General features: G+C 57.3%; 1 protein-coding gene across 1 annotated transcript in view; it reads right to left on the bottom strand.

The window, feature by feature from the left end:
* Positions 1-25,441, bottom strand: part of LOC131405585 (dapper homolog 3-like) — a 121,032-nt gene that overhangs the window by 93,967 nt on the left and 1,624 nt on the right. Inside the window, exon 4 of the mRNA XM_058540549.1 lies at positions 4,403-4,518. Coding sequence (XP_058396532.1) covers positions 4,403-4,518 — 116 coding nt within the window. The remainder of the gene's footprint in view (positions 1-4,402; positions 4,519-25,441) is intronic.

The following is a 25,441-nucleotide window of genomic DNA, read 5'->3' as shown; positions in this document are numbered from 1 at the left end:
GAGCCAGTGGGTCTCAACCTGGCTGATAATCAGAAGTGTGGAGCTTGTTAACCATTCAGATTCCTGGGTTCCCCCAGTGGAATCTTTTGGATCAGAAGGTCCTGGTGGACCCCTGACGATCCTTCTTTTTAATGACATCCCTGGGTCGTCCTGATGTAGAGCCAGGCTTGGGCCCTGTAGCCCAGAGAGCTCTGTGGGTTGAGCAGGATTCCACTCAGGAAGAGCTTTGATAATGTGCATGGGGACGGGGGCAGCATGCGGACAGATGTGAGGGACAAGCTGCAAAGACGAAGACAAGTCGAAGATGATGACAGTAAAATGACAGGATAGGTCCCCAGTGAAAGGTACCAACGGCCATTCAAAGGGGCCAAAGGGGGTGGGAGAGTCAGGGAAGATGTTCTGGAAGGGGTGGGATTTGGCTGGTGGTGAGAAAAGCATTCTGGAAGGAAGGTGAGACTGAGCCTGGGGTATGCAGGGGATGGAGGAGAAAAGTCACCGTTGGAAGAAAGGAGGGCAGAAAGGGTGGACTTGAGCCAGATCCTGAGAGGCCTTGAATAACCAGGAGGAGGAGTTTGGATTTCAACCTTAGACAGCAAGGAGCCCCCGAGGGTTGCTGAGGGGGAGCATGACATGAAGGCAGGCCTGGAGTAGCGACCACCAGCAGGACTCAGAGGGGCCTAGGCTGCTCCAGACTCACCAGATGAGGCTCCCTTTGGGGAGGGAAGGGTGAGAGGATTGGGCCCAGTATCAGCACCCCACTTCCTTCCCACAGCCCTGGAGAATGTTACAGAATGATGGTGCTGACCATCAGGCCATTTGGGAGGAGCAGCTGGGTTGGTGAGCTGGCAGCAGTTTCTCCGGGCTGGTAAATCCAGAGAGCTGGGCTGCAAGGCTGGAGTACCGGGCCCACCCGCGGGCAGGGAGCCCCCACGGCTGGATTCACCCTAAGCGGTGAGGGCCAGATTCCTCCTCTACATGACCTTGTCCAGGCTCAGAGGCCTTAAACCCCCCAGATGCTGGCGATCCCACCTTTACACACCAGCCCCAGCCTCTGCCCTTGGCTGCAGCCCTACACAGCCAGTCTGAGCAGCCTCTCCACGTGGCTACTGGCACCTCAAATGTACCAGTTCCCAACAGGACTCTTCCTTTCCCCTCCAAACCCATCCTCAGTCCCCTGTTGCTCAGCTCAGTCAAAGGCTCCACCACCCACCCCGCTCTCAGGCTCTGATCGCCCATAGCCCATCCGTCAGCTACCCCTTCAGTCTCCTACACTCAGCTTCTCCTGCCTGCCCAGGCCCAGCCCCGCCATCTCTCTCTGGATGATGCTGGGGCCTCCTGAGTGGCCTGCCAGCTTCTACTCTCACTCACCCCCCATAGTCTTTTCCCCACGAGGCGGAGGCTGTGAGGGGGAGCCTGTGTGCCCTGCGTCACCTCCACGCACACTCTACCCCGCGGCCCTGCAATCCTGTGTCTCAGCCCCTTCTCTGCTGGCTGCCCTCCAGCCACACTGGCCTCTGCACTAGTCCCAGCTCAGAACCTGTCCAGACCTCCAGAGGGCCTATCCTCTCTCCTGGGCCTCTGCTGGAAGGGCACCTCACCTGAGAGGCTTTCTCTGACCTCCCTGCCAAGGCTGGCTCCCCCTCCACACTCACTCGCTTTTCCTGCCGTATTCTTCTCCACGGCATTCACTACTCTCTAACCCTGCATTGTGAATCTACTTATTCTGTTTTTTTCTGTCTACTCTGTTAGAATTTAAGCTCCATGAGGGAAATGACCTGGTCTAACTTTCCCCGTACATGTGCTGGGCACGTAGAAGAGTGCCTGACATGTAGCAAGTGTTAGAAAAGTATGTGTCAAATGAATGATGAATGAGCCATTGAACGAATGAATGACTTCAGTAAGCATGTGTGCAGCACCAGGTATATGCCACAGGGCAGTAGAGGGGCAAGTCAGGCTAGGTCTGCCCTGAGAGCCCCCACAGTTTGTGGGGACAAACAGACCCATGCCCCTGGGTAATCCTCCCCGGCATGTGAGCACTGCTGGGGTGAACAGACGTGCACCAGCTGGGCCCAGAGGTCAGGGAAGCTTCCTGGAGGAGACACCCCACCCCCAGCCTCCCTCCCTGGCTCTCCGGGGTCATGGGCCACCTCCCACTCCCCACCGAGGGGATGAAGGGAGGCCTGTCTGACCAGCCACACTGATTCAGGAGCCAGTAAATATTCAGAGCTGGTGTGTGCGTCCCTCCTGCAAGGAGGAGACGGGGCAGGGCTTGTCAGAGAGAGAGGGGCTTGATTTAAATGCCATTGTTTCAGCCAGTGAGCGAGAGGGCAAGGGCTGTGGCATCTGGGACCCCCAGACCTGCCTGTCCTTCCCCCACCCCGCCACCTGCCCCCTCCCCTCTGACCACAAGGGCGCTGGAGAAGCGGGCAGGGGAGGCAGGAGACAACAAGGAAAAACCTAGTCTTCCTCCAGGAGTTCAGAGCTTTGCTAAGTCAAGCCTCAACTCTTTAGCAGCCTCCATGGCTCCCCCTGACCTGCCCTGCCCCCTTCCTGGGCACATCACGCCCCAAACACTCCATAGTCCCCTAGGCTGGGCCCACCCCACTACCCTAAACCTTCTGTGCCTATCACAACCCTACATACATCATCTTGTTCATCCAGGCATTATCTATAATGACACACCGTTGGAAACAATCAAAATACACAACAGAGACTTGGTTAAACACGCTACAGCACACACAGACTGGAACATTACACTGCCATTAAAAATCCCTTTACAGAAGAGTATTTAATGATGGGAAAATGATCTTGGTACCGTATTAAGTGCAAAAGGCAGGTTAGAAAACAGTAAGTACATTTTGATCCCAATTATGTCATAAACATATATTTTGTAAAAGATTGACAGGAAAAACACCCATGTGTTCACATTTTCTATAGAGAACACGTGTTTTTTTTAAATAATCAGAGAAATAGAACATTTTAAAAGAATTCTACAGCCTTCGAGGCTCAGCCCAGGCATTCCCTCCTCCCAGCTCCCCTGAGCCCCCCGGTGGAGAGAGCAGCCTCTGCGTTGGTCCCCCCCTGTCTCCCTGCCCGCTGAGCTTCCTGGTGCCTCACGCTGTCCGCCCGGGCAGCCCCTGATGCCCTGATGAGGGTGGGGGCAGGGCCCAGCCACCAGCCTCTCCTCCTACGCCCCTGGCTGCCTTGCAGATAACCCTGACCACATCCTCTCCCCATCTCCCAGCGGCAATTACAGGTCAAACTGGAGGGGCTAATTAGCCGCTCATTCCACCCGGGGGCTGGCTGAGTAGCAGGAATATGTTGATGGAGATAACTGGACTTCAAAGTGAGCCCTAGTGCCCGGAAGGAGATCCAGCCCATGGCTCCCTGCCACAGCCCCCGCTTAGGAGGACAGGGTCGGCTGAGCCCCGGCCACCCCACAACTGTCACCCAGTCCTTCAGGAGAAGGGGTTCGAGGCCTGCTGCTTCCTCTGAAAAATGGGGATAACATTCCAGTCCAGCCTGCCGCCCCAGCCTTTCCCCGGCATTCCTTCCGATTAGCAAAGTCCCTCCGCAGCCTTCTCATGGGTCATAGAGGCCTGTCAAGAACAGGCGATTGGCCCGGATACAGTGTGGAAGTCACTTGTCCAAGGTCACACGCAAGCCAGGGGTCAGGCCAGGCAGCAACCCAGGTCCCTCTCCTTCCCCATCTCCCACTTCTTCAGGACTTGCTGTAGTTTCTCCACATTCCTCCACGTGGGACACAGAGTAGGAGGGCCTGTCACCTCCCACATTCTAGATGTCCTGCTCCTCGTGATACAGTCCAAGAAGCTATCCGTTCTGCTCACACAGAGCCAAGGTCATCTGGCTGCCAGTGTTTGTCACACGCACACCCCTGGGGCTGAGCCTCATCCTGGCCGGGGGCGTCTGGATCCACGTGCTGACTCTGGCTTGGAGCCCTGTTAAACTTCACAGGTTGAAGCCAGTGCCAGCCTCTTGGCAGTTTCTTGGACCCTGACTGTCTCAATCCACGCATCCTCGCTCCCTCCTGACCTGGAGTCATGCACACATTTGGTCAACAATGTGACAGAGCCAAGGACAGAGCCCTTCAGCTCACCATTAGAGACCTCCCATGCCACATGGGAACCCATTAGCCAGCGCGTCCATGAAGCCATGTCGCTTGGAAGAAAGCCCCAGGCTTCTGAGCTGGCTGCCACAGCCCTGCCATAGCAAGGGCTAGCAGGAGGTGGTGCTGCCAGGTCAAACCTCCTGGACTTCACGTGGTGGGGGAGACATGGGGGCACCCCCAGAAAGACTGCCCCTCGACGGCCTCCCTACCGCCTCTCCCCTGGGGACCCCACATCCACCCCCACGGCCCCCACTCCATAGAGTGTCTTCTTACCTCAGGTCGGGCAGGCGTCTGGAGAGTGCAGCTGGGCTGGGGGTCAGCCTGGGTTTGACTGCGGCGCCCTCTTTGCCCGTGGGCAGCTGAGCCTCAGGGCCTGTGGGCGCAGGAGGCTGTGGGAGGAAGGAGGTGAGCTGTCAGCCAGAGCAGCCTCAGGGGGCAGTTCTGGGGGGCAGGGGGGACCATGCACACAGGTGCGTCTGACCCCACCCGGCTGGGCAATAGCACTCATACATCTCACACATGCGCGCCCCCCTCTTGCTGACACACTCACTGGCACACTCATGCTTACACACTCACAGATGCTCTCACATGTACACACACATGCACTTACTCGCTGACACGTTCACACATCACTCACACACTTGCATTTACACACATGTGCTCTCACTCACTGAAACACTTAAGTGGGGCCAGTCCCTCCTGCCAGGACCGCTGGGAAGACAAAAGGAGAGAAGAGACTCACGGCCTGGTGCACAGTACGTGTCCAGCCAACACCAGGGCCTGCCTTCCTCCCCAGCTCGGCCCCAGGAGGCAGGCCCGGGGGCTGCCCTGAGAGGGGGTGCAGGCAGAGCACCAGGGGCGCCTCCCCCTGGGCCTGAGCCTCGGCCTCCTGGTTCCCAAGGATCCCGCAGCTCACACCCATCCACCCCTCCTTCCCTCCCAGCCTCTCCTGGTTTTTCCTTCACCAAACATTCTCCAAGGGCAACTCGGGCCCCAGTCCCCCCACCCTCCATGAGTGAGGGAGGATACCAGGGAGTCCCATCTCCTTGGCAAGGCCCCAAGACACAGGCCTCGGGCTGGAAGTCCGAGGAGGCAGGTCGACTCCCAGCTCTCCCGCTTGCTGGCCCCGTGCCCTGGGCAACGCTTCCCCTCCGAGCCTCAGACAAAGACCCGAATCCCCTTCTCAGCTGTTGCCAAGAAGTTCTAATCCAATCAATGTTTCTCAAAGTGTGGGACACACGCCACTGGGGGTGCACAGGGGATTCTAGGTGGTACACAGACAAACGTTTTTATTTTCATAGGTATGTGTTTATTTTTTGGTGTATTAAAAAAAGTGACAGGCACACCACAGCTGTGATTTCACAGACATGTGGCTTGGGGAGCGCTGGGTAATCCACCTTCTAACGCGAGTCAACGCAAAGACAAGGATTAAGAAAACACGAGTGCAGGTGGCGCCCAGAGATGGCTACAGCCGTGATGGTGAAAAGGAGACTTGGAAAGCTGGCATCTACCCGGGCCGGGCTCCTGGCAGCCCCTCCTTCCCTGGAGGGCCAAGCCAGCCCCTCCTTTCCCTCTTGAGGCCCCACAGGGCACCATCCAGCACAGGCCTTGGTCCTCAGGGGGACTCGCAGGGCTTGCAGGTGGAACGGATGGAAGCATAGACGGATGGGGCTCGGAGACAGTTGCCACAATGTCGACAGAGATGGCAAAGGCCTCTGAGTCCCTGCCAAAATCAACATTCCATCAAGTCTAAGATGCAAATGGTGGAATTTCTAGCCACAGGGTAGATGAAGATGGAAAGTCTTCTCATTTCACAGGCTGCAAACTTCTCCTCCAAGAAGGAGACAGAGAAATGGGCACTGAGCAGGTTCACGGCCACCTGGGCTTTCCTGTCCTGACAACAGAGCCACAAGCAGTGTGGGCCCGGTAAGAGAGGGCTTGCTGAGCCCCACAGTTCACCACCCCCAAATTATGCCCCCTGCTGCCAGCAGGCCCCAGGGGTGCCTCCTAATGGCTGCTGATCCTGGAGGACAGGACAGGACATAGTGGCGCCAGTTTGGGACAGAGGAGTAGCCCGAGACTGGGCAGTTCCTCGGGCCTGGGTCCTCCAAGCCAGGCCCAGCCAGGCAGGGGGGCCCTTGGTGGCTGCCCAAGCTGGCTCCCAGTAGACTGGCACAAGCCAGCCGGGCCCAGGCCAACCCGGGCAGCCCTGTCCCTGGCAGGCCTCCAGACCACCTGGCTGGCGGCCCTGAGCCCAGTTCCACCTGAGCTGGCAGGGCTAGCCATCCCCACAGCACCACTCCAAGCCCCCAGCTGCCATATTCCGAGATAATGAATGGGCCTCCCGCTCCCTTCTCCCCACACCTTCCTGAAGCTCCCACTCTCCTCAGTGGCATCAAAAGGAGTTGCTATGGAAATGGGACCAAGGCAGAGCATGACAATGATTTAGGGCAGGGGAGGAGACGCAGAGGGAGCTGGGAGCGCTCCTGGACACAAGGCCTGCCTGTGTGCCAAGTCCCAGGAAGGACACGAAGTCCCGGCTGCGGCCTCATAGCCAAGGGGGGCAAAGGGGACCACGGCAGAGGTGGGGGCTTCCTACCTGCCCTCCTGGCTCCTTTCCCCTCAGTGGAGCCCAGGGAGCTCTGAGAATGCCTGTACGTTCAACAGAATTAACACGTGCTCCGGGGAATGTGAGACTTCCACGGAAATGGCTACTCCAGCATGCCACCAGAATGGGGTCAGCTGTGGGGGGCGGGCACCCGTAGGTGCTCAGTGAACACTGTGATCAAAGAGGACGGTACTGGCGTGTGCATGCATGCACATGTGTGTGTGTATGTGTGAGAAAGAGAGGGAGACAGGGGCATGTGCCGGCCCTGGTCAACACAGTCACAGAATCAGAGCTTGAGAGGCCCACGCCCATCGTACAGACGGGGACACTGAGGCCCAGTGAGGGTCGGGGCCACCCAGAACGTCAGCCAAAAAGTCAAGGCCAGAACCCAGGTCTCCTCTTCCCCAGACCTGAGCCCTCTACCCAACATCCTGGCTTTTTGCTCATTCATTCATTCATTCATTCACTCTCCTTTCGGTAAGCGCCTATTTTGTGCTCGGTGATTGGGACAAAGAGATGTAAAAGACACCGTTCCTGTCCACCAGGAACTCAGAGAAGAGACAGGTCATCGTGATCAGAGGGAGGGGGCTGGGTCAGAAGTCCAGGGGGCTGCAGGGGCCCAGGGAAGGCTACCGCGGAGATTTCGGTTATGGGCTTCTGAGCCACGCTTCAGAGACCTCCAGGTTTCCCTGACTTGTCTCCCAACTGCTCCTCAGCCCAAGGCCCCTACAGCCCCCACACGGAGGCCTCTAGCATGGGCAGTGCTGAGCCTACCTGGGGCCCTCACCTCCAGGAGGCAATGGGGGTGCTGCCCATTAGCACCCTAGTCCCTAGAAACGAGGAACTGTGAGGAAAGTGCCTTGCTACCCAGGAGGAGCTCAGAGAATGCAGGTGCCCTGACTGCCCCCTCCTCCCCAGGCTCAGCATCCCCCTGCACTGTTCACTCTTTCCCGCTCATTCTTCCTCTCCTGGGCACCTCTTACGAGGCAGGCACTGCACTGGGCCCAGCTGGGGCAGAGAACAAGTGAGCCCTAAGCATCAGTCGTCACCCTCATGGAACTCAAGTCCCCATCTCTTTGTCAGCAGCACACAAATTCTCTCCTGTAGTGGTTTTTGGCGGGGTGGGGGTGGGGTGGAGGGGTGGGTAGCACTGAGAGAGCAATAGGGAATACCTTCCAGAGTTGGCTTGGAAGACCGTCCTGAGAGGTGGTCCGGTGGACCCCAGGTTGCTCAGCTGAGAAGGCAGGACCAGGACAGGCAAAGACCAGGGAGGACAGAAGGGAGGGGCCGGGTCCAGGGCTGTGGAAATGGAAGAAGGAGCTGTCTGGGAAGGCTTCCTGGTGGAGGAGGGACTTGGATTGGCTCTGAGCCTGCCCTTAGGCTCCTGGCAGGAAATGAGCTTCTCTGAAAGAGAGAACTGGGCCAGGGCCTGCACTGCCAGCCCATGTGACTTGGAGCTAGGCTGGCTGGTAGAGGGTGAGGGGGGCACATTCCCTGACTGCCATCATCCCCCCCCAACCCCTGAGGGCTGCCATAGCTGCCATCTCATGTCCCTAATTACCGCTGTCTAATGGGAAACCAGCTGGGGACAGGAAAACAGTGGAGACACAGAAAGGAGGACAGAGCACACAGGAGATAGAGGCCCAAAGAGAGACAGAGCGACAGCAACCCCAAAGCCAAAGCCAGACAGACAGAGGGAGAGGCAGAGAGACGAAAATGATGGACAGACAGAGCGATCCTCCCCTCCCCCAGAGCCAGGGCTGCAGCTGCCAGGAGAAGCAGACACAGAGCTGGGGAGAAGCCCGGAAACCAGGGCTTTGCAAAGATTTTTCAGCAATAAAATTCTATTTGAAATGAAATCTTATGCAGTGGGGAAAGCCTTTCTATGCCAGACGTTAAATCCAGAAGCCATAAAGTGCAAATTTGATAAATCTGACTACATAAACACATAAAGCATCTGCACAGCAAATGACACTATAAACAAAGCCAAAAGGCAAGTGAGACACTGGAAGAAAATATCACTAATATACAAAGAGCCCCTACAAATCAATAAGAAAAAAGACGAAAGAAGAGAAAAATTGGCGGTGAATTAGAAATCTGCAAGGAAGAACTAAATTGGCCAATAAATGTATGAAAAGATGTTCTATCTCACCAGCAATCAGGGAAATGCAAATGAAAATGATGCGATACCATTTTCTGCCCATCAGATTGGGAAAATTAAAATGATTGATCACAACCAGTGCTGGCAAGGATGTGGGAAATGAGCACTCGCAGACCATTGCAGGGAGGGGGACTTGGCTCAACCTTTGGAAGGTAATTTAGCAATATTGAATAACGTTTCAAACCCACGCCTCTGCAACCTAGTAATCCCACTTCCAGGAGCCTCTCCCGCAGAAACGACTGCACGGGCACTCGTACAAACACTCAAGGATGCTCACAGCAGCATTGCTGGTAAGAGAGAAGAAGAAATTGGAAATGGCCTAAATGTTTATCGATAAGGAAATGTTCAAAGAAAATATAGCCCATCCATACTATGGAACATTCTGCAGCCATTCAACCAGAGGCACGTCTAAGTATAACAATACGAAAAAATCAAGCCGCGTGACACTATTTCAGAATAAGCCCATTTTTATAAACAACAGTTTGTTGGTATATGCCCCAAAAGGCTGGAGAGCAATACTCCAGACGTTACAGTGATCACCTCTGAGCGGGGGATGAGGGAGCTTTCATGGTCTCCGTTATCCACAAATGTATCATTGGACTTTCTTTTGTAATCAGAAAAACAAAATCAATAGAGTTAATGGGTGTTTTTTTAAAATCCTGTCCAGACTCTAATATAAAAAGCAGATCTATGCTGCTGTGGTTGAAAGAGGAGGGGCCTATCCAGCCCCACCCCCACCCCCTTAGCCCCCAGGCCCCTTCCAGGACACCAGGGCTCTAGCACCAGTCTGAGAACCTCAGCTGGAACGTGCAGCCCATACCTCTGCTCCTCCAAACCAAGGCCAACAGGGCAGAAGGTCGCCCAAGGTCACATAGGCAGTCCAGACCGGCTGGGGCTGAAGCCAGGGCCTCTGGCTCCTCGGCAGGGCTCCAGGGCTGGGGTGGAGGCTGCCCTAGGTGCCCAGGAAACCCTGGGACCGTCACAGTCTTGGGGAATCCTAGGCTGAGGCTGAAGGGAGCCCAGGGGGTGAGGGCAATGTGGGAGTGGCCTATGCAGAAAACTCCAGGGGAGGGGGCTTTGAGGCTCTGCTCTTACAGGGCTCCTGTGTGAGGGAAGGAGAGGGAGAGAGAGGAGAAGGAAAAGTAACAGGGAAGTGGGGTGTTTCTCTCTGTGCAAAGAGAGGAGGGCGGCCCATGAGTGCAAACAGAGAGGACCGGTGTGTGCAGTGCCCCCAGAGAGAGGGGCTCCTGGGGGTCTGCGCAGGTGAACTGTGGAGGGGTGTGTGGGCGTGTCTGTACCTAGAGTCAGCGGAGTGTGTATGTGTGTGCATGCGCACACATATGGGTTAGGGCATATGGGCAGCCAGCAGGCCTGGGGAGAGGCCAAGAGCAGGTGGCAAATTCCAGAGATCTATCCCCAACTCGCCCTCAGCCTCACGCCTGACCCCAGTGTCTTCTAACCCTACCCTCCAGTCAGACCGGCGCCCCTGTCCTTCTTAAAAGAGACAGGCCTCCAAGCCTTCGCACTTGCTGTCCCGTCTACAGGGATGCCCTTCCTCCCTGACCAGTTCCCAGTGTCCTCCAAGAAGCCTCTCCTGACTCCCCACCTCCCTCTACAGGCCAGGGTGGGAGCCCCACCCTGGGTCACCTCTGTTCTCCCCTGACCCCCCAGCTGTGAGTGCTGACAGGTCTGACCTCCCCAGGGGCAGGGGGTGGGTCTTGTTCTTTCCTGCACCCAAAGCCCAGCCCAGGCCTAGCACAGCGGAGGCACCAAGGACCAGTCTGTGGGGTGACTGAGTGGGTTAATGCAGCACTCGGTCCCCAGCCGGGCACACACTGTGACCTTTCTAGGGCAGCAGGGCAGAGCAGACAGAGCATGGCCAGAGGACTAAGACGCCTAGCTTCCCACCCCAGGTCAGCACGACAGGCAACACTGACCACATCACCTGGGCAACAACTGAAGCAGGGGCTCCTAACTGGGGTCTCCAGGGAGGGGGGACTTAGGAGGTCTGTGAACACTGAAACTGCACAAAACAGGATGTAGGTTTGTGTGTGTGGTGGGGGAAGGGAGAATGCACCTGTTTCAGACGTAGGGCCGCAGCTTTCATCAGATTCCGCAAGGGGCCCACAGTCTAAAAAGATTCAGAACCACTGAGCGGGAACAGAGCAAGGCTGGCCCCCCAAAGGAGAAAAGGCTCAGGGGCTCGACATCTGCCTGCACCTCAGGTGAGCTGCTGGGGGGCAGAGGCTAGCACAGGTTCGGTGGCCCCAGGCCCCAAGCCAGGACCCCTGTGGGAGTCCCAGGGAGCAGATGCTGGCTCTGAGCAGGGAAGAGAGCTGTCCAAGATGGGCAGGGCTGCTCGGTAGGGAGTGAGCTCCCTGTCATGGAGGGGTGAGAGCACAGGATGGATGGAGTCAGACTGAGCGAGTGGCAACCCTGAGTCTCATTCTCAGACTCTCTGGGCCTCGGGTTTCCCATCCGACACCCCATGGCTGGACAAGGTGGTCCCTGTGTGTCCATTCTGAGTGTGTGAAAGGACGTGCCAGGGCTGTGCAGGGTGTGGCTGGCGTGGCCCAGGCTCCAAGCTATGGTCTGCACTTGGTCAGTCCTCCCAGCTAGTGGTGGCCTGAGTCCCTCCTCCCCCAGACTCCTGCTCCCCCACCTGGGCTAGGGGACAGGCTGCCCTGCTGCCCCACACTGCTAAGTGGGCCTGCGGAGCCCAAGCCCTTCTTGGGTGCCTCAGACCCCACCTTCCACATGACGGTGACCCCAGAGAAGACAGGAGCAAGAGGTTTCATGACGAGTCTGGACTGGGGCCAAGGGAGCCCAGGGGTTGGACAGAAGCACCGAGCAGGGCTGGCAGCCAGGCCAAGGCCACATGAGGTGAGTGGGCCCCCCCAAACTCTCTGACCCCTCCAGGGGCCTCTCTCAGCCTAGCCTGGGAAAACCGAGGCACAGACAGAGTGCCCTCTGCCCTGGGTCACATAGGGAGTCGGTGGCAGATCTGGGCTGGGATCCCAGGCCTCCTGCCCCCGGCTGGGCTCCCTCTGGGCACAAATATACCTGGCCCGCCCAGTGACTCAGTGTATGCCTCAGCAGCCCCTAATCCTGCCAGACAGAGGCGGCTGGCACTGGGGCTTCAACAGACTGATTCAAACGCAGGCCTGCAGTGTCCCCCTGGATCCAGCCTGAACCTTAGTTTCCTCCCCTCTAAATCAGAGGTACAAAACCCACCCTCCCACTCCTGTTGTGAGGGTTCTAAGAGCACGGATGTGCAGTCTGCTTAGAACAGAACAGGGGGCCTTTCCACCACCCCGTTCTCTGGGCCTCAGTTTCCCCATCTTTAAGCAGGAAAGTTGCCCTGAGTGATTCCCTGGGTCCCCAGAGCCTCTGATGCTTTATGGGAAGCCTGCCCGGGTGCCCAGTCCACGCCCAGGCCTGTGGGGAGACAGGCTGCAGTGGCAGAGACCAGGGCTTGCCTTTGGGGAGCCCGCCGCAGATGAGAACCGGGGCTGTGAAGCAAAGGCTACTTAGCAGAGCTGTGTATGCAAGCACCCATGGCAGGGCTCCCAAACTGGTAGCCCCTGTGCCTCGACATGGCCACAGTCTCCACCTCTCTCTATTGCATCACATCCAGCCTGCTCCACTCATTACCTGCCTGTCCTTTTTAGGCACTAGGTTTGTACCTCTACTCCACGGGCCACAAGAGGCTTGAAATTGGAAAACTCAGTGTGAGCTGGGCAGTGATCCAGGAAGGCTTCCTGGAGGAGACAGGACAAAGAGAGTCAAGTTCACACAGGGGGCCCTGAATACCCAGATGAGGAATCCAAACCCTGAGGAGCCACTGTCAGTTTCATATGTGCCCCCTCCCCCTGGGCAGGGGTGCCCGACCCCACCCCAGGCTGGCCTCAGAGCTGTGTCCCCAGCAGAGGGCTTCAGGGGGAGAAGAGACCTGGACATGAGGCCCCTTCCACCCCTCCCCCGTAGCCATGGACCGTGACTCCATCCCAGAGAAATTAGTCCTGGCTGGTGATGCCCGGCGGCCGCTGAGGCCTCACTGCAAACAGCTTTGCCACTGGTGAGTGCCGCCTGGCCAGGGAGGGCTCCCCGACAGATTAAGAGCAATGCTCGCCCTGGACTCATTCATATTCCGGTCTGGCTGCCGGCTTCAATATGGCTGAGAGACGCGAGGGCAGAGGCGGCCCTCCGAGAATGCCCAGCGATGATTCCTCTCCAATTCCAATTTATTTTCTACCATTAATGCTTTTGAAAGCCCCACATGCTCTGCAAACAGGGAAGGAGCACAGGGCTCGAGAAGGGAGGAGAGGAGAGGGCTGGGGGCGAACAGGGGCTCAGCAGAGGTGATGCGGGCAGCAGTTGGGGGCCCTGAGACCCAGGTTCAAATCCCCACCCATCTCCACCTGCCTGCAGAACCCTGGCACAAACCTGGCCTACACCTGCCAGTGGGGAATGGCCCCCTGCTCTGCCTGCTCTGCCCACCTCAGGGGACGGTTTCCAAGATCTACTGAGGGGTCAGAGGTGAGCGGGCTTTATACACTGTAGAGGGCTGTACTCCTTGAGGACCCGACAGCGAAGCACACCTGACTGACTATGGCAGCACAGGCCTATGAACTGGATGCCTGCCTCCCCAGCTATACCAGGGGACGCCCACCCCAGGGTCCAGGGACGGCCCGGACAGTGCAAGAAGAGGAAGCACCAGGATCTGGGTCCCCCATCTTGTCTGTCTCAAACTCACACTGCCGTCCTCTCTTCCCCCACAGGGTCACTGGAACCAGCCTCCCAGCCAGCATCCCTCCTCCCCTACCCCCTACTGTGAAGCCACGGGGATCATCCCCACGTGCCCTCTGCTCAGAACCCTTCCAGGCTCTTCAGCAAAGACAGAACTGCTCCTTGCCCTCAAATCGCTTCCCATGAATGTTGAATGAATGAATAGACCTACCATCATCCTGTAAATGGGGAAACTGAGGCCCAGAGAGGCAAAATGCCCTGTCCAAGGGTGCGCCCCGCCTACATCTCTTTCTACTCCATTTCTCTCCCAGAACCTTAGCAGTAGTGAGAAGGAACTCAAAACGAAAGGTTAAAGTCACAAAAAAAATGGAAGAGGAGAATGTGGTGGATTTTCCCCCTTTCTCCATAATGTAAAGAAAATTGCTTTTGCCAACTATCACAGCTTAAAAGCAATTAGAGTTTTTGGAGGAGACTCTGGGCACGAGCAGAAGCGACAGAGCAAGCGCCCAGCACAGAATTTTTCCAGCATTCGTTTGTATCAAGCAAAAGGGAAAAAAAGGTGTTAAAAGCAGCAATTTCTAGCAGCAGAGATGTTGGAGATAAAATATTTACAGTCTCCAAGGGAGGGGCCTGGGAGGGGCCAGAGACCTCCGTGCTCCCCACTCCCACTCCACGTCCTGGAGGCAGGAAAAGGGAGGACAAAGAATGAGAGACAAGGAAGGATGAGCCACCCCCTCGGCCTGCACCGACGGGGGCTGCGGGCAAGGAGGGGAAAAGCCTCCAGATGCCCCTACTCTCTCACCCCTTCCCCACCATCCACGGCCCACGGCCACTAACCAGCCCCCAGCCACCAGAGATCCACACCTCCAAACCGCAGACCTGGCCACGATTCTCCCCTGCTCAAAATCCGGAGAACGCCCACCACTGCAGGCTGGCATTCAAGGCCTGCACAGCCCGGGCCCTCTCCAGCCTCATCTCCGGACGCTCCCCACATGGCACGCTGCCCTGACTGTTTTCTGCGGAGCCTTGCTCAGTCCCACCTCCAGGCCTTTGCCTGATGAGGGACCATAAGGAATATGCACCACTCCCCTGACGGGGAGATAGAAGAGGTTTGAGGATACAGACCCAGAGCAGATGATGGAACTTTAGGCTAGACGCTGGGCTTCTGACCAGGCCTCTCCTGCTGAACCACTGCTGCTTCCCTTGGACTTTTCACCTGACCCTTGGCCTCCTCTCTCCAAACACAGAGCAGCTACCAGCGGCCCCTTCCTGAAACCTAACTTCCTCGTTCCAGGCTGCAGCAGACTCCCCTCGGTCTGCCACACAAAAGACATAGCCTCCTTTAGAAGCAGACGTTCCTAGGTTCGAATGCCCACTTCTCCGTTCACTAGCTGTGTGATCTTCGCAAGTCCCTCAATCACTCTGAGCCTCAGTTTCCCGTCTGTTAAATGGGGATGGTGACAGTACACATCTCACAGGGTTGCTTTTAGGATTCAACGAGGTAACATATGTGAAGCACCTGGCACTGTGACTGCACTGAGTAGGTACTCAGTAAACTCACCCTGCCCTACTTTGTGCTCGTGCTCAAGCATGACGCTCGAGGCCCAGGATGGCCACATCTGTGCACACAGGCTCCCACGCCACCTTGTAGTTACCTCATAAACGCACGGAAGGCACACACTAGCGGAGAGGAAAGGCTCTGAAGGACTTTGCACACACGGAGGCCCAATCCCTCCGCACGGCGCCAGGGAGCCTCTCGCTTTGCGTGGCTGAGGGAGGATTCCTCCAAGAACAGCTGTAAGCCTCAGCCAGAACCCTGAGAACCTGCCAGGCCAGGCAGAGGAGGTGACCGGAGGCTCAGCCTCCCCTCCAGCCTGTGGCTGCAGGCCCGCCCTCAGCCACCCTCCCAGCCCCATTCAACAAAGACAAACACTGACGCCCAGGGAACAGCAGCTAGTGGTACAGCTAAGAGCAGAAACCAGGTCTCGAAGACAGTGTGCTCCAGCAAAGCCGGGCAGTTCTGGCCTCAACTCCCAGTCCCACCATTGACCAGTGGGTGACCTCTCTGAGCCTCAGTTTCTTCATCTATAAAATGGAGTCCATAATGTCCACCTTGCACAGCAGTTGTATGCACTTATGAGAGTAACGTTCGTCCAGTGCCCCACCTAGGTTCCAGCATGTAGTCAATGTGGGAACGTATGGTGGTTCTGACCCGCCCGCCCCCTAGACTCCAGGCACAGTGCTCTCCCTACCCCTGCAGCACTGGGAAAGCAGAGGAAAGATCTATGGGGTGAGGGGCAACAAGGACCTGCCCTCTTTGCTGTGACCCTTCCTAGCTCACTTCCCATACAGCAGGGGAGTAAAGGACCAGCCAACAGATGGGCTAGCAGCCCACAGCCGGTCCTCCCTACCTCACTCTCAGAGAGGAAGAGGCCCGTTTCCTGCCTCATTTTATCAGAAGGGGTGGTGACACGCCCCAGGTCACACAGCCCCCCTTGAGCCATTCATTCAAGGTTGAGCTGTTTTCCTTTCTTCCCCAACTGTGGAAAATACACAGGCTGGATGCAGGGTCTGGCAGCACCCAGGGCCATAGACCAGGGATCAAAAGATGTTTTGATGTCCCTGTCTCTTGCTTTCTCTCTGGTTTCCTTTCTCCCAGGGGCCTCTCTCGCCCACTGCCCTGCCTCCGGTTCTCTCACAATAAGCACAACGGTGAGCCTGGCACTAATCACGGCTCACCTCTTTGTGGGGATGGGGAGGCACGGCAGGCCAGTCCCAGCCCTGGATGGCTAAGCCTCAGGACACCCCTCTGAAGCCTCCTCCCCAACCTGCACACCCATTTTCCCCGCTGGCTAAGTAACTGGGCACGAGCACTAATAGGGGAACCCAGGCCCGCCCCCAGGGATGACTGACAGCCTTTCCCCAGCTGGGCCTGCCTCCTCCCCTTTGCACCTGAGGGAGCACTTGTCTGTCCTAAACCACAAGCCCATGTAGCCTGGAAGTGGGGGATCCTGGGGCTGAGAAGCCAGACACTAGCCTTATTGCCAAGGCTCTGCAATGCTTCATTGTGAGACCCGAAATAGGGTTGGCCACCCCCTGTGCCTCGGTTTCCTTATTGGGAACTTATAAGAAGAATGAGATAAATTCTGAGGCTGCCTTCTGGTTCCAACATTCTCTAATTCCATACCCGTGACCTCTGCGACCCTCAAAGAGTCAAAAGGTGCTCCCAAGTCACCAAGGACAGGATAAGGAGTCCCAAGCATGTGTGAGTGCTGAGGGGCAAGATCCCCCAACCCTAAGGAGACAAGGAAGCACAGGGAGACCTGTGCCTGCCCTAGAACACCTGTCCTGCAGAAGCCTTCCCCCGGCAGGAGACTGGGCCCGGGCAGGAGGAAGAAAGACAGCTTGTCAGGATGGCCAGAGCCCTCCCGACTTTCTGCACACACCTCAGGATCTCCCCGCTCCGTGCCTCACTTCCCACCTCCGTTCCAAGGCTACAGAGTCTTCGGCCCAGCCCAGATCTCAGCTCAGCCCCAAGCCCTGTACACAAACACCTCCAGTTCCCTCAGACCCCACGCTGTCCAGACTCGGATCCTAAGCCCTCCCACCAGGCCAGCCCTCCCCTTTCCTTCCCCATTGCCCCTCAAGGTGGCTGGTGGAGGGCAGCCCTGCTTGCTGTGCCAGCGGAGGCTCCCCTGGCCTGCCCGGCCAGAGCCTGATAACATTCTCCTAAATTAAACAACAAACAAGATATTGTCTTAGATTTTCCTGACGCTGCAGTTCTTGATTAATCCCCGCAGCAAACAAAAGGGAGAGAGACGATTAACCTAATGAAGGTCACTTCCTGTTTTCCGGTGGAACCCCCAGCCCGAGCCAGAGGAAACCCCCAGAGGGGTACCCCGTTCCGGCTACCTGGCCAGCTCCAGACCACCTATCCCCTGCCCTGTCCCCTCCTGTCTCTGCAGTCCTGGGCTGACCCCCTAGCCGGCCTCCTAGATCCTACCTCCCCTCCCCTCTGCCCTCTGCTATGTGACCTTGGACAGGCCAGGTCACCTCTCCAGCCTCAGTCACCTCATCTGTCAGCATCCCCATCTCTCAAGGATAAACGAAAAGAAATGTGGGACCACTTGAGGTTAGACAGAAATTTTCTATTATTTTTTAAAGATGGATGCTGAAATATTTAGGGGTGAAATGTCATGATGTCTATAATTTACTTTAAAATGCTTCAGAAAAAAAATAAAGCAAAATGTGGCAAAATGTCAACAATTGTTAAATCCAGGTGAAGGGTATGTGGCAGCTTCCTATACTATTCTCTCTACCTTTCTGTGTCAGAAAATGTTCCCAACAAACAGTGAAAGAAAAAAAAAAAAGCTCTGACCACATGTAGCAGGGGCCCCACAACAATGCACTGTGCTCCTGGTGGGGGAAAGGCAGCCGGGTCTCCTAAGTAGGTTAAACATGCCCCCTGCCATCTCCTTTGTGTGGTTTCCTTAGAAATCGCTTTTTCACAAATTCCACTGAGTCCCAGCCCCACATTTAGAGGCCTTAGCACATTCAGAAGCCAGACACAGCACCTTAGTGAGGCAACTATTGTCTTCTGACCGACCACCTCCTCCTGCCCACCACCTCCCTGTCCTTTCTGCAGAGCAGCCTGGGCTGGGGACTGTGATGCTGGCTCCATCCTCACGCGGCCACCACCCTCTCTGAGCCTCAGAATGCCCCCACCTCTTAAGCAGAAATGATGGCAAGTCAGTGACTGCCCAGTCGTCTCAATCAAAGGCACAGTGTTACCCCACAAAAGACTGAAATTCCCATTTAACAGACGGGAAAGCTGAGACCCAGGGCCAGCAGAACACGGAAGGTGGGGACAGAGGGAGGTAGGAGTGGGCAAAAGCTCCTGCCTGCCCCAATTCCCCCTCCTCCCCATCCCTCTATCCCAACCCTGGCAGCGCGAATCAGAGAAAGAGTGGCCTGCACCTCCTTGTCTCTGGCTCCTGTTTTATCGAGCTTCCTGGTCAGGAATAAATGGCCGTGATCGCAGTCTCCCAGCCAGGCCCAGCTGACCTGCACCAACGCTGGCAAGGCCCGCCTCCGCCGATCGATAATGGAAGAGTTATCGGTACCCCAAATAATCAATCCCTAATTGCTGAACGCCATGCAATTCATCGGGAGAGTTATGTGTGGCCAGCGACTGGGCGCCCCGCCCTGACAGAGCCTCTGGGGGCGGGGAAGGCTACGTCTGTGGTGAGCACCTCAGCAGAAAAGCCGCCCATAACTCGGGAGCTCCTCAAACAGACATCCTGGGCCTAGCCGGCATCCCCAGGCCCAAGGGGAAGGAGGAAGTGGCAGTGACCACAGAAGCCTGAGGGACACGCCACGCCCCTGGTCAGCCCATCTGGCCCCAGGTCCCCGAATGTGCCAGGTACACAGGTGGATCAGCCCAGTCCCTGTCACTAAGGCATTCCCAGGCCATGAAGAGAGACAAACTGCCACGTGTCACAGGCCTCGCACGCAGTAGGCCTCGCACACAGTAGGTGCACAGCAAATATTTGCTAAATGTAAAGCAGATACACTGCTCTCAGAGTTCTGAGGAAGGAGCAGCTCCTTCCAGCTAGGGTGACCAGGAGGAGGGTTTTAAATATGGCATTTGGGCTGAGTGTTGAAAAGTGGGTGGGATCTACATGGGCAGAGTTGGAGGAAGGAATCAGGCGGAAGGAACAGCACAGCCAAACCCTGGAGGAAGCAAAGCCACAGCACGTGCGAGGGGAGAGTGAGTGGTGTTTGGCTGGAGCCTGGGTGCACAGACGAGCACGGAGGGAGATGGCTGGGGCAGAGGGTCGGACTGAGTGAGGCATGAGGGGTCCGGGCGCCATCCAGGAGGCCACAGGGAGCCCTTGGAGGGTGCTGAGTAGGAGCGGGACAGTCAGCACGTGTTTGGAAGGACCATTAAAAGCCATGGAGTCCACAGTTCCTGCCAGGTTGCACGCCCCAAGAGGGCGGGGCAGGTCTTATTCATCTCTGTCCACATAGCAGCCAGCACAGCTGGGCCCAGAGGAAGCACCCAACAAGTGAATTGCTGAATGATTGTAGGATCATCAGCTGTAGGACTGGGGACTCCTGGACTCGCAGCTGTGGCGTATCGTGTCTGTATAAAATTATATATTTATAGGAGAGCCTCGAAAACAGCCTTGTGGGGCAGGCAGGGAGATAATTATCTCCAATTTACAAAGAGGGAAGCTAGGGCTTAAAGAGGGACAGACAGTGACCTGGCCAAGGTCACACAGCTGGTCAGTGGCAGAGCCCAGTGCTCTCCCTGCCCTGCCCAGAAGGCTAGGGCTGCCCAGAAGGTGAAGGCCCACCCCTCCCTACTCCCTGGCCCCCCCCAGCCCTGTGCAGGGCAGACAGAGAAAGGCAGCAAATGCTGCCTCACTGAGCGTCCTCCATTCCAACCCCAGCTGGGATTAGCTGCTTGTCACCATGACAGCCTGTCCCTGTAACGGAGACACGGCTGGGCAGGGACTCTCTGGAATCCCCAAGCTTGGTCCAGACAGATCTTGTTGAAGACAGACCCAACCCTCCCAGCCTCCACCCCGGAAGTCTGGGAGGCATCCCCACGGAGCAAGAGTCCTGGACCAGGAGTTTAGAGGTAGGGTCAAGCCCAACCCCCTGTGCGACTCTGAAGAATCACTTCCCAGTGTCCTCATCTGTGAAACAGGCAGCGCTCTCTGCCTACTTTCTAGAACTGCCTCGAGGACTAAATGAAGGAAGGAGTGTAAAAACTTATGGAGGATTATACAGCAAATTCTGTCCAGGAAAATAATAATAGTAAGGCTCCTTTCTACTTCAGTCTGGAAGTTGAAATTCAACAGCACTCACTTCCCTCTCCCAGCAGAGAGCAAAACCTGAGCTAACATTTACCGGAATTCTTCAGTGTATCAGGCTAGTGCCTGCTTTATGTGTATTATTTCAAAGTATGGTAATGACACCCCCCCCAAGGGAGGTATCACTCTCCCACGGCACAGAGGAGGAAACTGAGGCTCAGAAAAGTGATGTGACCTACCCAAGCTCACCCAGCTCGGAAGCGGCTGAGACAGGATTCAAACCCAGTTTCAGACGGTATCCAAACCCAGGCCCTTTTGATCGCACCAGGCTGATTCGAGGGGCCCATTTCCATACCCCTAAATCTCAGAGCTACAGAATCAGGGCTCAGAGTGAGGCTGCATGTCATGCACACCTACTCCGCTGAGACCTGAGACCCTGACATCAGATGTGCTGTGCCACCCCATGGCCTGTGGACAAGCAGGGCCATCAGAGCTGAGTGTGGCACGGAAGGGGGGTGGCTGGCACAGCTGGTCTTGAGCTAATTGGATCAGTCCTGGGCATGGAGCCGCCTGTCCGGCTGCCCTGGCAGATGGGTGCTGGAACTGGGCCACCTGCCAAGGCCCAACCTCATGTCCAAACCAACCTGGACACTGAGATTCCATTTTGGCCTCCTTCCGCCCTGACCCTGGTGGCTGGCAATGCCCACATACATCCAGAAGGCCAGGGTGGCAGCCGCTATCTCTCCTTCGGTGGCTGGCCCCTCCCCTGATGTGGCCATATGGCCCCATATGCTCCTTGACAGCTGGACTGCCGAAGCAGCTGCCTGAGGATGTCCTCTGCAGAGGCCCTGAGGCCCCGGCTACCCCAACCACCACTGCCCAGCAGGCCACAGGCACAGCCAGGAAAACCCCGGGCTGGAATGCCCTGCCCTCAACTTGCTTTATGACCTTGTGTGAGTCACCACCCCTCCCTGGGCCTCAAACTCTTCCTCCATCAAATAGCAACGCTGACCACCCCTCTACCCCTTCCCTTTGTATCCCACTTCCAAAGTCACAGACTTCCACCCAAATTTTCTCCAGGTCTCCAGGGAGACAAAAAAATTTATCCATTTTACAGACATAGAAACTGAGGCCCAAGGGACCTCAGGAACTTGCTCAAGTGTGCACAGTGGGAGGGCCAGTACTAAAGGCTGCATCCTATGACTCCAGGACACCTGCCGCCTCTGTATGCCCAGGCAGTGGGAATGGTGAAACCCGAGGCCCTGCCCAACTCTGATGGGCTACCTTGCCCCACCTGGCTCCCCACCCAGGCCGAATCGCTCCATCCTCCATCCGATGGGGAACCACACACGGCCCCTTGACCATCCTGGTGAAGGCAGGCTGCTGCTGCCCTCACCACCAGCCCAGATTCCCACAGCAGCCTCAGGACCGCCTCCCTGCCTCTGGCTCTCCTGGCCAACCCCTCCCACGACCACCAGAGGGAGCGGTTTAAACTGCAAATCTGATGGCATCCCTCCAGAACATCAACCCTGCAACCTCTGAATACAGAATCAGCCCACACTCCTCAGTCGGGCACTCAAGATCCTCCATCATCTTGTGCCAACCTGCTCCTCACCGGCTGTGCCTCTGTGTGAACTACTCCATTGCACACCCGTCCCGCCCATGCCTGGTGCACCCCGCCTCCATGCCTTTGCTAACGCTGTGCCATCTGCCTGGAAAGCCCTCACTTGTTCTCATTCTCCACTCATTCATTTATTCAACATGTTTACTGAGCATCTACCAAGTTCCAGAAACATCTGAGCAGGTCCAAATGCACCAGCCCTTCCAGTCCATCTGAAATGACCCCTTGCCAACCCCTCCCCTCATCGCTCTGCAGCCCCCAGCCCACTCTGCTTCATCCCCAGGGGTGTGGGTTAATGTCTCTGTTCCCTGTCAGAGCCCCCCAGGAGGGGCCCAGGCTTGTCATCAGCATCCCCAGGTATCCCCAGTACCCGGCCCAGGCCTTACACCAGGAGGTACTCCCAAATGTGGAGCGAGCTCCAGCGTAGGATTGCAGGCAGTAACGAGCAAGGCCAAGGCATGGTTCTTGGGAGCAGACGTCTGGACCCCAGAAACCTACAGAAGAGACTGTGATTGGCCAGGGTGGCCCCCAGTTCGCCCCAAAGGAGGCCTGAGTGGCCAGCGGTACCTTTCCCCCCTCAAGTCACTCCAAGGCCCAGCCCACCCAACAACTTCTTATCACTGAATTTGTTAGAACATTTTTATAATTCAAAACACAAACATGACAGGGTCAGGGCCTGGCTGGAGGAGCAAATGAAGGGGGCCACATGGGGATTTGGGGAGGAGAGTGCTATTTTCCTAAAGGGGGCAGCTGGGGGGGCTGGGAGCACCTGGCTGGGATTTTCACCTCTGATGGTACAGACCAGGGGCCAAAGAGGTACCCTGCTCTCTCCTTCTATACCACTCGGGGCCCCAAATGGAGGGCTCATCCTGCTGGAGCCAGTTGTGGGGGAGAGGGTGGCACCAGAAGAACCAGGGCTGGGGTTCAAGCAGGCCTTGGTGACAGGGGTGGGGTCAAGGAGGCATCTGGCCATGCTCCAGCCACCAAGTGTCAACTAGAGCATCAACCAACACACAGGAGGCAAAAGTCCTGAGCTTTGGGAGCCACAGGGGGATGGGGGGGCGTGGAGAGAAACAAAGGCTAAGAAAGACCAAGTCAGGAGAGCCTGACAGAAACGAACGGGGAGAGGCAGGAAGAGGCTGCCTGCATGAAGCCAGCAAAGAGGCTGAGGAAGCCACCACAGGAGCCAGCAGGCCCACCCCACCCCAGCCCAGCCAGCCCCAGGAGGAGACGTGATCACCCCTGGGCAACAGCTCTCACCCCCGGAGGCCTCCAAGGGCTCGGCTGGCCCTGGGGATGAGTCTGGGCTGCCATCAGGACTGGGAGGGGTCAGAGAGGCCTGCCTAGGGCTGACAGCTACTCTAGCCTCCTGTGCCTCAGGTGGGCCATCTGGGGAGGAAGTGGTCCCAATGGCCACCAGACCCCCCTCCCCCCAATGCACATTTAAACCTCCGTGAGGAACCCATTCCCCTGAAGGTGAGCTCTTTGGTCCAAAAAGAGGCTCCAGGATGGAGCTCTCAGGAGAGTGGGAAGGATTCCAGGGCCCAAAGAGGAAGACAATGCCAGGAGCCACCTGGGTGCCAGGCTGGGGGTAGGGGTGCCCTTCTGATCCCCAGAATGATACCAACATGCCAGTGCCGAGGATTACAGGAACCAGGTTTGCAAACCATCAAGCAGAGCCCAGGCAGACTCTGGTCCCTGATCCAGGAAGGTTAAGGAGGCTGGGGTCGAGAGGTGCCAGAAGTCAAGCCAGGGAGTGTCAGGAGCCTTTGCCAAACTGCCTCAGGCTGAGAGTGGCTGTGACCACCTCCCTGCCCATCTGGGGAGGGTGCTGGTCACAGGCAAAAGGAGAGCTGCCCTGGGGAGATCCTCCAGCAGCAGGTCCCAGAGCTCCGCTGCCAGGTCAATAAAGAGGGCCTGGGTGCCCTCCATGCCCCCTCGCCACCTCGCCGGAGACCAGGGTTAAAGGATAAATTCACAGTGGCAAGGGGCTGCCCTGGGCCTGGAGTTCTCACAGCTCCAGCTCTGCCTTAGAAACCTCCTCTGTGAAATGGAGGGGAAGCGTGCTCATGGACCTTGCATTCTCCCAAGGTGGCTGAGAGACTCCAGAGAGATAACGGGGGTGGAGCAAGGGTTAAGCCTGAGAGCTGGTCAAACATGGATATTACCACACCCCAGAGACCCAGGCAGCTACTGTCTGGTCCAGCACCAACCCCCTCCACCCAGCATCTAGGCTGAGAACAAGACCTCTGAGCCCACAGGCTCACGCTGAGTGCCAGGAAAGAGGGCATATGGAGGAGGGCTGCCAGGGAGCCCACTGCTCCAACCCAGAAGCCCAAGCTGGAAGGAAGGATTCGGGAGCAGGCAGAGAAGGCTTCCTAGAGGAGGAAGAACCTGCCCTAGAAGCAGGGAGGATTTGGTAAAGGGGAAAGACCTGCAGGGGGCCCGACCTCTGACTCTTCCTTGGGTCTCACAGTCCTGGAAACACAGGGTTCCCACCTCTGGGCAGAGGGGAACGACAGGGACCACGGGGCGGGGGGGGGGGGGGGGGGGGGGAAGGACACGACTGGGACGGGACACGGGGGACTGACAACCATCCTGGACCACATCTCCCCATCCTATCTACTGCACAGGCAGGGTTGGCATTGGCATTGGCATTGCGGGGGGCGGGGCGGGGGGGGGTGCTGGCAGGAAGTTCCATGAGGCAGCCTGCACAGGACAGGAGTGTGGGAAGAGGCTCAAGAAGGGGGGGAGGGGTACAGCACTGGCCCAACCTCACCACACAGAGTGAGGCACAGCAACGTGGCTCCAAGCAAAGCAGGGATGGGTGGGGCACCAATCACCATCCTGACGGCAGCTCCCGGGGGCCAGGTCTGATGAGATGCACTGTCCGGCAGTTCCCTTCTTCCAGCTGCCTGTCTCACCGAGCAGAAGGTGCCAGGACACACACATACACACATGGGCATGTCTATCCACTCCCCCACCTCAACCCCTGCGTCCTCAGCCTGGCTGCAAAGACGATCTCGCGGCCCCGGGGCGTGGAAGCTGTCGCCGCGCAGTCCCGCCTGACCCTGGCGGGGTCACAGGAGTCCGGCGCCCGGAGCGGCTCCAGCGCGGCGCCGCGGGGCTGGACGGGTGTCCCAGAGAGCGGGTGGCTGCGCTGATGGGTTGGTGGAGACACACCCCTCGGCCGGCCGGGCGGCACAGCTCGCGCCCCCGCCCCATTCCTCCCTCGCGTTCTCTCCTCAGGAAAGAAAGGCCAGAGTTCCACCATTAAGGCTCCTCCATCTCTTCCCCCACACACAAAGTTGCTCCAAGTCGCCGCGGTTCTGGCGGCAGGCGAGGGTTAGGC

Source organism: Diceros bicornis, chromosome 5 (assembly GCF_020826845.1).
Source record: "Diceros bicornis minor isolate mBicDic1 chromosome 5, mDicBic1.mat.cur, whole genome shotgun sequence".
Classification (NCBI taxonomy): Eukaryota; Metazoa; Chordata; class Mammalia; order Perissodactyla; family Rhinocerotidae; genus Diceros; species Diceros bicornis.
The sequence above is the reverse complement of the archived record's forward strand: the minus strand, read 5'-3'. Positions and strand labels throughout refer to the sequence as shown.